The 13,543-nt window shown below is 29.1% G+C and overlaps 1 protein-coding gene across 5 annotated transcripts in view; it reads right to left on the reverse strand.

The window, feature by feature from the left end:
- Window positions 1-11,735: 11,735 nt before the first annotated feature.
- LOC106876239 (transmembrane protein 117) overlaps window positions 11,736-13,543 on the reverse strand; it is a 117,709-nt gene continuing 115,901 nt past the window's right edge. For all 5 annotated transcript variants that reach the window (XM_089352662.1, XM_089352663.1, XM_089352658.1 and 2 more), the window contains 2 exons: window positions 12,924-13,044; window positions 11,736-12,616 (listed from right to left, as the gene is read on the reverse strand). In XM_089352662.1, coding sequence (XP_089208788.1) covers window positions 12,117-12,616; window positions 12,924-13,044 — 621 coding nt within the window. In that variant the 3' untranslated portion in view covers window positions 11,736-12,116. The remainder of the gene's footprint in view (window positions 12,617-12,923; window positions 13,045-13,543) is intronic.

Below are 13,543 nucleotides of genomic sequence, written 5' to 3' on the forward strand. Positions count from 1 at the left end.
GATAATTGATTTTTATGTCCTTAAATCATATTGGAAAGAGAAAAAAGCAAATTATGAATTTCTTAAACAAAATAATTTGATATTTAACTAGTGTATAAGTCTATATGATTACCAATTATTTTTGGTCAAGTCAGAAGTTTAAGTCATATATGTCGTTTGATCATAGACGTAATAACAATTTTGGATGTCTCAATTTACTTGTACAGTATTTTACAAGTAGCAAATAATTTGCATATAGAATGATTGTTTTCTCTGAGAAAATGCCCTATGTTTCAAAGAATAAATTTAGCTGCTACAGGCCTTATAGCAATAAGTTCATATCCTTTGAATGTATGTCTAATAAGACATATAGTGATCAGCATGTATATTTCATTGCTGATTATAGAGATTGTCTGTATTGTGTAATGCATTAGTATAAAAACTACATCAAACAGTAATTTGGATATAAACATTAAACAACAATAACATTAATGTTTCTATTATTGTTATATCTTCCAGGATATTCCTCTTCAGCCATATAATTCCAACTTAATTAACATTATCTTCTTTAACATCTTTACAAAACTCTTTTTAACTGATTATTAGAATACATTTGTCATCATACTCCTGTTGCACTTTTCATGATTGGTGGTTATTTAGTGAGACAAATGATATTCAAGTTATCATAGGATGGAATCTTTTATTGAATATTTTAACAATCAGAACAGTTACACAATGTCTTAGTGACATTTTGTAAAATTGCTGAAAGGCATAAATTCCTGCAATTGTGTTTATCTTAGTTTGATAAGAAAGGATTTGGTATTCTTTCTGACATTCAATATTTTATCAAAACCAATTATTTCTGCTAAGTTGATTGCAAAAAATAAATCAAAGTGTTTTTGCCTATTACAAAAGACAGAAATATGCAACAAGTTCTAATTTGGTTCTGTGGTTGATAACTTATAGTCAATTAAATTATATTCCTTCTAGAAAAAAAAAATTATTGATTATGTTTAGGTAATTAGAATGAACTTCAGAAACTGGGTAATTAACCATCTACAAAGCTATTTGTACAGTTGACCAGATATAAAGTTACAAAATTCTTAAAACTCATCATTAAGATGAAAGGTGGTGAAATGAACCAATGGTTGTGCTTTTAAATTGAAACAAATGAAAATAAGGATGAATATCAAATCATTGCTAGTTTTTAGTCAGAAACTGTAAAAGCATGATATACAGATGAAATGTATGGACTGTTAGGACCTGTGAAATATGTAATGTAGTCCAAACCATTAATATTAGAGAGAATGTCTGATCAAACTACATGGATGTATAGTGATTTTAAAGTCACATGCAGCATGAGTTGATGACTAATAAATGAGCTTACAGACTGGAATTATTTTTGTTTAATTTGATTGTGAGTATTCTCATAGTTTGATTTTGTTTACATTTAGGAACTGTTAGCTGGAAAACCTAAGTATGATGCTAATATTGATAGCATAACCATACCCCAAATGAAGAAATTTTTAAAAATTTGAAATAAACTCCGAAGTGTTTATAATAACACTTACAAAAATTATAGGTTTTTTTTTCAGGTGCAACTTGACACCTGTAATATATAATTGATAGAATTGTTTTGAATATAAAATGTGTGTTACAAAATCTGAAGCTAATATAGAAGTCAGGTATTTGGAGATGAAGAGTAATTATTAAAGGTCATTTGTAGAAAATCTCAGCACATTAGCTGAACTATTAAATGCATTTTGTCAAAGATCTCCAGTAGTATTTGGACGGATAAACATGTAAAAGTATTGTGAAAATTAGAAAGAAGAAAAATAATTGAATAACAGAGCAATGTATTGAAATTTAGAAAATACTGGTTAGAGCATCATTAATTATTTAATGGTACTTTACTGCAGGAATTGAGAAAATGTTAGAAAATTAATTAGCACATGCATCGAAGATTAATATGATCAGAAAACAGAATTAACTTGGCAATAATGTTAGGCATTTTAAGGTTTAAGTCCTTTTTATAGCCTTATTTTAGAATAATTGTCTCTGCTTCAATGAAAGAGTGCCTAAAGACAGGACTTTGAGTTTATCAAAATGGGTTGGTTATTTGCTTAATCTTATAAAATTTTCATAAATGATTGAAAAGATGTGGAAATAACGATGTTATTTTCAAAGTTACCAACCAGCACCAAAGTGATTTTCAAGAATAAACCAACAATGAGTTATCACAGGAAAGGTTTTTTTATGAGTCAGTAGAACTGCTTTCTTGGACTAGATGAAACACAAAGACCTATAAGCAAAATACAAACTAATGAGTGACTAAATGAAATGAATACCATATCGTTTTTAATAGATGATGGTGTAAAACAGCAATTAAACTGTTATGGTAGATAGATTTCACCAGAATATTTCTTTACGAAATTTTGTCAACAAACTTGGATTTACCAAGAACATGAAACAAAGACATGGAGAATGTATGAAAACTAGTTTATGGCTGAGATTGATTATACTAAACTTTCAAACATTAAAGATTAAATGTTGGATTAAGTTCCATTTAATAGAAGCTTCTCCGAATTATCCTACTACATATGTCATTTGTTAAATACATAATGTAAATATTTGCTAGCTACATGTATCAAAAGAATTCAAGTACCAGTAATATTCTGCTAATGCTAATCTGTAGCTATTATTTAACCACTAGCTATTATTTAAAACAAGTAGCTATTATTTAACCATTACTATAACTAAAGCTTGATCTTAGAATTAGGAAAAATTGTAAATTATAAATCATACCAACTAGTTATTAATTTGATTAATTTATTTATAGACATAATATGGCATGTCACAGAGTTAAAACCTAAACAACCTCATGCCATTATGAAGAATTGATATATTAATGATCTCTTAAATAATCCTAAATTTTGAAGTTCATATTATTATCATCAATATTATATCTGTTATTCCTAACCTTCTACACATCTTGCTCCATACTAAATATACTTTATACTGATTGCAGTGATGTCTTAATGTATTTCTATTTGCTGGTGGTTTTCCCAACAACACCAGCAACACATATGAAGACATGCTTACTGAAAATCAAAAGCATGTTGAGGTTCCACATGCTACTAAATCTTATGGTTATGTCAAGTTAAATTAAGAATAAGACAATGCTCCCATAAACAGAGATATTGAAAACCCTCTCCAATGGGCACATTACAAGCTAAACTTATTCAACAGCACCAAGGTATGGTCATTCATGTAACATTACAGATATGTTAATTAAATGAGTCTAAACTTGAAAAACTTCACTTACAGTTCTGTACAGTTGCTGATATTGTACAAAACAGAAGTGCAACCTACATTATAATATCACATATCTGATATAGTATGGCTATTATACAAACTTTTACATCCAAATAAAGGTCAACTGACTGATTAGTAAACCTGCAATCACCAGTACACTACAAATAATAGCATACTTAAATTATGTGTTCTCTATTTTTTCTATTATATCTATAGATAAGATAGCTGCATAGCAGCTCTGTTGAAGCCTAACTGGTGCACTACCTTATCTCCTTCATCTCTCATATCCTCACTATGACTCCCAAAACCATGTATTAAACACTTGAATCAATCCTTCCCCTCCAGAAATGCAACATTTTAGTCTGAATTTTTTCTACAGACGTTCAAGTTAAATATCACCTTATTGACTTCAACAGTCTGAGAAGGTTTTCAAAAGCTATAGTTTCTGTTCATCTTCCTTGCACTATGTTATTTAAAAATTCATATTTCATTATTGAACATGTAATTTATCTATAAATATATTTAGGAAGATTTCTTTGATATAACTGAAGAAATTTAATAAACCTCACACCAGAGAATTTAGCTACTCAAAAACTGTCTTATTAAAAAGTATAGTTTTTATAAGAAGGAAGTGTAAATTGGGTAATGTTTGGAGAAACTTTTAGAGGAAAAAATGGCTGAAGAAGGAAACTTATTCAATTCTATTAATATTACAGTGAGATATTTAGTTTGTACAATGTCTGTTATCTTTGATCTTTTCATACTATATATAAGCACACTTATATACAGATGGTAGTGTATATAATGTGCATGCAATGTTAATATAATATGCACTCTGTTATATGTATTGTAGAAGTTGTGTCAGCAGCATGATACATAGAAATGTATGAGTGATGTGTGAAGTTTGTATGAGTAGTATGTGTATGTATCTGTAGGAGAGGGGAATTTTTATACTTGTTACTCATGTATGTTTGCATGTAAGTGAATTGTGTAAGCATGGTATAGCATATGGTGTTTACTGCATTTTAATATAGTACATGTGGAGTATATTTATGACATGATATTTTGTGGTGTTTTTAAGAGTATTTGTATATACATGTGCACATGTGTTGTGATAAATCTGTTGCTACGTGTATGTGAAGTGTAACATATGCTGCATTTTAAAAGCTGTGAAACATATTGAGACACACATTGTAATATATTGTGGAACAGGTGATGGTGCATCATAATATCCTATGTATGTAAATAGTTATACAAGTTGATTAATTGTGATGGTACATCATGTGATAAATATTATGGTAGCATGTGATGATGTATCATCATAAATATTACAATTATGATGTATATTAGGGTATATGCAGGAGTTGTGAAGTATCATATATGTGTTAGGACATGCATGTTATGATTTGTTTTGATATGCTTTTGTGATGCATCTTACAATACATATTGTAATGTATGTTACGAAAGTAGGTGATGGTGGGTTGTAGCAAACATCACAACTAAGATATATATTGGGACATATATTGTGTATTGTAGAACTTGTATCATATGCGTTAATCCATGTATGGTATGATGTGCCTTGATATGTATATTATGGTGCATCTTACAATACATAATATAATGTATTCTGTGATGTTACTGATCTAAAATCTTGATAGTAATCAGTAAATTCCATGTTACTCTATATGCATTCACAGACACCAGCTTCTACATACACATATATATATATACACAAAACTAGAAAATTGTCAATAGGAAATGAAGAGACTTGATGACAACATGAAGAAAGCACCATATACACAGAGAGAGTTATTTGAATAAGTACAGAAAAGACTGTAAATGCATATACAGGTAGCAACAGTAAGTACAAGGAGTGTCATGAATAGGTAAATAAAGTAAGTACCATTCATTGAGTATTTATAAATATAGAGAATAGGGTGCACTATAATGACATGTTAAATATAAGTAGATTTACATGTAGAGAGTAATATGCTGCACAGTTAGCATATACATACATAATACACACACACACACATATAACACATACACACACATATATACATACATAGACATATATACACCTCTTTTATATATCTATCTATATATATACATATATACACATACATGCATACATATACATGCATACATATATATATACACACACACACACAAATATACATACATATATACATACATACACATAGGTATATTTTGAATCTAAATATCATATCTGGTGCATATATGAAATATTTTTATAGTTAATAATCTTTAAATGAGGACGTCAAGATGTTCTCCACTTACACATTCCTTACAATTATTAATATCACTAATTTTTCAGTTTAATATCTACCACCAATAATTTACTAAAACTTCAAACTCCATTAATTAGATACTTATTAGAACCTGAATTTATATCTATAACTTCAATCATTAAACCTTATTTACTTAGTAATGCATAAATAACATCCCCTTACCTCTAATTTTTTCTATATCTGTTATCTTTGTTACCCTACTCCACTCAAGCATACAATCATATATTTCATAACCCTTCCTTTCTTATAGTATTTATTTATTGATTTTATTTATTTATTTGTACATATGTATATATATATATATATAAAATATTATTAAACATTTTAGCATACAGAATATATATCATTATAAGCTGTGCAAATATACCCTGGCTGTATACCTGACTGTGTATATATATATCATCATCGTCATCATCGTCGTTTAACGTCCGCTTTCCATGCTAGCATGGGTTGGACGATTTGACTGAGGACTGGTGAAACCAGAAGGCTACACCAGGCTCCAATCTGATTTGGCAGAGTTTCTACAGCTGGATGCCCTTCCTAACGCCAACCACTGAGAGTGTAGTGGGTGCTTTTACGTGCCACCCGCACGAAGGCCAGTCAGGCAGTATATATATATATGTACTTCTGTGTGTATGCGTGTGTGTATGTGTGTACATATATATATATATGTGTGTGTGTATGTGTTTGTGTGTTTGTGTGTGTCTATATATATATATAAATAAATTTTTAATTTTATTTTTTGCTTATATGTGTATGTGCATATGTTTATATGTATACATACATATTTGTGCATATGTACATAATAAATAAATATATATATATATATATATATATATATATACTCAATAAAACATGTATGAGTAACTATGTATTTGATGTTCATGTCCCAACATCCTAATGCATTAATCTAAAATATGCATTTACATATTCTAAATGAATACCGGTCTATAATTAAGTTTTACTAGATATGCATTATAATGGCTATTTTCAAGCTTCCATCTATCCTCTATTCTGACCATGTTATATTGCTACTCCTCTACATCTTTCCACAACTGTATCTATTACTAAACCAATAAGAATAATCTATAGGTTTTTATTTTTAGTTTATTTTATTTTATGCTTTTACTGTTATTTTTTATCTTTTTAACTTGATCTTATTTTTATTTTTTATTCGTATTTTATTTACCTATTTATTGTTTTCTAATTTATAATATATTGTATATTCAGGAATATATAAAACCTATGAATTAAATATACTTATTATAGCTTTCAACTTTTTTTAACCCACTAATACTCTGTATGCATCCTTCAAAAGAATGATTACCTAGGTTCCTTGAGCTCTGAATTGACCCTGAAGACGACCTACCACCATATAGCTAGAACATGATACCTTTCTTAGCATTTAACCAAATGTTTGGAAATTCTGATCAACTAAGTGACGACTGAAACATATATGCAGGTTCCTTTATTTTATTTTTTTGAGTTTTACAACTTGTAATCAATTTATTTGTACTGTTATGTCTTTTAAAACAATTTTTCATCATTTTATAACATACAAATAAATTATTCATACATCCAATGGTTTCTTCTTCTCTCTCTCTCTCTCTCTCTCTCTCTCTCTCTCTCTCTATATATATATATATATATATATATATATATATATATATACATATATATATATATATATAAATATATATGTATAAATATAGACAAATATACATATATACATAGATATACATACACATGCACAAATATATACACATATACTTATATTCATAGTTATACATACATACATACACACGCACACACACACACACATATATATATATATATACACACAGACACATAAATATTTATATACATATATATACATACATGCACACACACTCATATATATATATATGATGTGTTGTGAATTTATGGAAAGAAATCCCATAAAACTCACCAATTTTGTTAAAAATGGGGAAGAGATGTTAAAATATATAAGAGAATTTTAATTCATGCAGATGATCGTTTCGTGCAGCAATATAAAAATCATGCAAATTCATGGTTGAATTGAATTAATCAAATTGATTTAATTAATTTAATTAATTCAATTCAACCATGAATTTGCATGATTTTTATATCGCTGTACGAAACGATCGTCTGCATGAATTAAAATTCTCTTATATATTTTAACATCTTCTCTTCCCCATTTTTAACGAAATTGGTGAGTTTTATGGGATTTCTTTCCATAAATTCACAAGACACCATATACAAGTATTATTTTCATATTCACAAATTTACGCCTGTAAACTACTAGCAAAATATGAAGAATCAATATTAGAAATCTTTTTTGGAAACCTCCAAATTAAAGAATGAATCTAATTCAACCTTTTTACACACACACACACACACACATATATACATATGTATATACATATACATATATATACACATATATACATATATATATATATATATATATATATATACACATATATATGTATATACATATACATAAATATATATATATACATATGTATATACATATACATAAATATATATACACATATATATATATATATATGCAAGGCCCCATTTTCTTATCTCAGACAAGAGTGAGTCGGGATCTTGCATTGAAATGTGCATAGGATAATAAACAAGTTTTATTATTATAGGATTGCGTTATGGCTCTTATTTAAATTGATATATATATATATATATATATATATATATATATATATATATATATATATATAGTTTTATATATATATATATATATATATATATATATATATATATAAATATATACACACATATATATATATGACAAATGAAAGACGGAAGATGGAATATACAAGAATTTATTAATCACAGCTGTGAAAGTGACTGTGTTTTACCAGTAAGCTACCAGGTGTAAACCATTTGTTTTATTATCCTATATATATACACACACACACACACACACACACACATAATTTAAAGAAAGTCAGGAGGTATGAGATCAATATATTTATTTCACCAGTTGATATTCATAGTATTTTACATGTCTGCACTAGTGTGTCTGCAATAAATTGTAGAATACTATTCAACATTTTGCAAAAACTATGCGGCTATAGAAGGCTAGTTCTTCAGGCTGAGCTAGCTTTCTATATCTGTATAGTTTTGTAAAATGTAGAATGGTACAATGCAATTTATAGCAACATATTGGTGTACATATGTAAAATAATGTGTCATACACTAAAATAGGTAATTTTTGTATGATGTTGGCTGCAAAATGGCTGTCATCCTATGGATATTAGCTGGTGAAATAAACATATTCAACTCTTACCTCCTGACTTTCTTTATATTCTGTATAATTCTCATGAAATAATTTTCAATGCTTGGATTTACTAGATTTCAACTGCAAAGGACTCTACCTACATATTAGTTTACCATGTGGTATGTAGCTGGGTCCAATGATGGAGCTTTTTTGTAATTACCTCTGGATTATATAAATCCATATATTATATTGATACATTAAATACACACACACATGCACACACATACATAAATATAAAAGTACACACACACACATACATATATAGATATATACATACATAAATACATCCATACATCCCAACATAAATACATCTATAAATGTGTGTGTATATATATATATATATAAATGCAAACACACATTATATACATAGATGCAGACATACATATATACACATACATATACACACAAACACACACACACGCACATGTATCTATGCTGCAATTGTTAACTTTATTTTCATGTCAACTGTCATTGTCTGTAGTAGTAGTAGTAGTAGTAGTAGTAGTAGTAGTAGTAGTAGTATGAGAAAGGTAATAGATGAGAAAGAGAGAGAGATAGGGGCTTGAAATCTTTACAGATAAAATCCCTGATTATTTGGGAAATTGGAATACAAGAAAGAGTGTATGTATATAAAACTAAAGTTTAGTTAAAGAAAAAATATAAAATTTAAGCTTTTACAGAACAGCTAAGAAATTTGTGGCTGTTTTGTGTCTTTTTTTCTTTCTTTCTTTCCTTTTCTTTCTTTCTGTAATGAGCAAGCAATGAATTGATTCAAATTTATATAATTTATATAAACACACATATCTATATGTACATATAGATATGTGCATATGTGTGGTTGTGTGTGTGTGTGTATATGCATATATATATATGATATATATAAATATATATATATATATATATATGTATGATAAAAAGACCTATGTGGTCACTTTTCTCTGAAATTTAACAGCCTTTGGGTTTGGTTACAAATTTATACATACATATATATATACATACATACATGTAGGTACATATTTGTATATGTCGATATATAAGTGTATGGTTGTGTGTATGTGTGCTTACATATATATATATATATATATATATATATATATATATATATATATGAGTATGTGTGTGTGTATGTGTATATACTTACATACACACACATATATATGAAAGGAGTTTCAGAAATACAAGTGGTTATCTCGGTCAGCACTCCTGTGAACAAAGGCTAACTGAGTGTTTAGAAATGGGTAGTTTTCCTGAAAAGAAACCATTTCATACAAACTGAAATTCCAGGGAGAACGCATTAGTCAGCTTGTAATACCAATAATTTCAACTGAGAGCACAGTATGCCATTTCTGTCTTCTCCTTTCCTGTATATACCCACTTCTTAGATGATGATAAAATCTTGTCTTTTTTCCTGCCAACTAAAACCTTTGTCTTTGCTAAATTTGCTTTAAAATACTTTAAGTTTTGCTTTTACATTTGGAATTTCTTTCCCGATTCTTTGAATAGATTCAACTTTGAGGATTATGTTATTGCCATACAAACAGTTAAACTTATGCACCTCTGAAATAATCTGAAGAACACTAACAAGGGTGAGAATTGAACCCTTGTATGCTACATCCTTCACTGAATTTGTTGCTTACTCTCACTTTGTCAACAGTCTTTCTGTCAATGGTATGAAAGGTTCTCACAACCATTCTTCTAACCCAACTTTTTTTCATAGCCAAGCTACAGTGCTCTTTGCTAAAATCTTTACTAGATGTCTCATTAGGAAGATGGCAACAATGGTAACCTATCCAGGTACAAACTCGATCTGCATCTTATCTCAGCAAATTTTCTTCCCCTCAACCAAATACCGTAGATACTAATGAGTTCCATCTCTTCATGGTTTCAAATCTATTAGGTACTGTTCTGCCAAAGAACAAAAACTCTGAGATGTGTTCAACTCCAGAACCATCTGGTGAGATAATGTCTTTGCTAGATAGCAGGATGCTGGACTTTATGCCATTTACTTTACACATTTTGCCTGTTTTGTAGATATTTTTCAATTCATTAAAGCAAAAAGAGACAACAAGTAAGCCTTACACTTTAGTTTCATCAACTTTAAAGCTGCCTTTGATATGATCTAGTAGAAGGCTTTACAGACAATGTTGGCAGCAATAGTTGTGGATTCAAACATAGTGTGAATTATTGAGGTGGTGTAGAACAATAGTGAGTATCATATGGTCTTAGTTGGTCAGCTGACAAATTGGTTTGAAGTATCTGTGACTTTGTGACAAGGCTTTGTGCTATTAACCTACCCTTTTCAATATATTCATGGGATATATATCATGAAAGAACTGAAAGAGTTAGATACAAGTCTGACACTGACTGATGTCTTCTCCATAGATATGTTAATGATATAACCCTATAAATTATGTTCTTTGAAAAAGAGAATATATATATATATATGTATGTATGTATGTATGTATGTATGTATGTATGTATGTATATATACATATGTGTGTGTATTATGTGCCTGTGCATTTATGTATTTATACATATATATTGGCATGTATATAAACATAATTACCTTTAATCATAGGTTATATATAAGCACACGATCTTATATATATATATATATATCTTATAAAGTTATGATTTCAGAGAAATCGTTTTATTTTAATTGAAACCGTATATTTTAGAAATTTGGTAGGAATAAATCAAAGACACTTTTTCTTTTACACACTTTTTCTGTCGTGTGTTTTTAAATTTCAGTTTAAACCTTATTTAATTATATATGGGTGGGTCAAAAGAAATAGCAAACATTTATATTTCACTTTTGAATATTTTTGCTTTTTGAATGGCACAAAACTTGAGTTTAGTTCAGAAGAACTGTTACAACTCAGTTGTAGTTATTTATTTTGAGCAGCCCCAAATTGATTGAATAGAATAATTAAACAATTAAACCAGTGATAGAAATAGATGTAAGCTACATAGGTATATAGCATATATAAATACTTCTCAATTTCCAAGTTTGTATGATTTTTTATGTTATTTTTTATATTAAGGGACATACTTATTAGTTACTTATCATTATTCAGAATTTATCAATTAAATGCATGGGTTTCAAGTCATCCCTTACAAACTCCTGCCACAGCTGAACATAAATCCTGGATATAATTTTATGTGCATACTTATGTCACTACACATGTATTTCCATCGCTGGTTTAAACTTCAGTTTTAGAAATTCCTTTAAATACCACAAATGTTGTATCTGATTCTGGTGAAGTTCTTTTGCTTTTTCTGAAAAATGAGAAACGCTTCCGTTTTCTTTTTTTCAATCTTCCAGCATAAGGATCTTCTTTGGTAGGTTTGAAGCGCCCAAAAACACTGACAGTCACACCAAGTGCCACAAAAGCCAAGAGGCATGGAATAAAAGCAATACTCTTGGTTGCCATAGAGTAATTCATAAATCTTGAATTCATGACGGGATCCTCCATCACAAAAGTCTTATTAGTTTCCGGGTTTATTGTGCTGTTTCGCCATTCAAATGATACCATTGATTCATTGTGGATACCAAGCTGTTCTGTAGAGAGTACTGTGTAGATACGGTTATCAGCACCAACATATTGACCATAGTCATACGGCTTGTAAAACAGTTGATTTTTCCACATATTCAAATCAAGTATGATAACACAAAAGAGAATTCCATAGTTGAACCATTTGCCTGGAACAGATACATAAATCAATAAAAAAAAATCCCAAAGGATAAAAAAGGAAAACTTTTTTTAAACATAAATTAACATTACAGAAATACGAAAATATGTATGTGTTCTGATTTGCTGATTTATACTGTAAGTGAAGTTAGATGAAATAACTCACTGTGTTTGGGTATTAGTATAATAAACTTATGATTCTCACTTGAAGAGAAAAACATCCAGTTCTATCCTGGTAAGATATATAAAACAATCATGGATACATTTTTATAAAATTGCCTGGAATTAATGGAATAGCAAAAAAACAGACTGAATTACCAGTGATATGGATGTGCCAATTTTCACTTATGAATTTGGGAGCATAGAATCTAAACTCAGGCCGATTCATTCCAGGAAGTTTGATTTCCAAGTTATTTATGAAGTGGGGAAAATCCCAGTCCTAAATAAAAAAGGAAAAGAAGAGAAAAGAGAAATTTACAAGTTATATAGAACTGAGGGAATAATACCAGTGACATGAAAAAGGCACCAGGTATGCAATATAATGTAGTTGGCATTAGGAAAGGTATTCTGCTATAGAAACCATGCCAAAGCTAACACTAGAACTCATCACAGCCTTGCAGCTTGCCAGCTCCTGTCAAACCATCCAACCCATGCCAGCATGGAAAACAAGCATTAAATGATGAAATGTCAATGATGATTCATATATGTTCACAAATCCCTGGAATATCTTGACTGAAAACAAAGATGACCTGACTGAATACTACAAAGAAGAATTTAAAGTGTCAAGAAAAAAACACTCACATGTTGTGTATGTGTACATGTGTGTTTGTGTAGGTACATGCATTCATATCAGCAACCTATATTTAAAACTTAATAGGTGATGTCTCATTCTTTACAGTGTAGGTTGTTTACAGTAGCTAGATAAAGTCTATAAAATA

Source organism: Octopus bimaculoides, chromosome 5 (genome assembly GCF_046866305.1).
Source record: "Octopus bimaculoides isolate indiv1 chromosome 5, ASM4686630v1, whole genome shotgun sequence".
Classification (NCBI taxonomy): domain Eukaryota; kingdom Metazoa; phylum Mollusca; class Cephalopoda; order Octopoda; family Octopodidae; genus Octopus; species Octopus bimaculoides.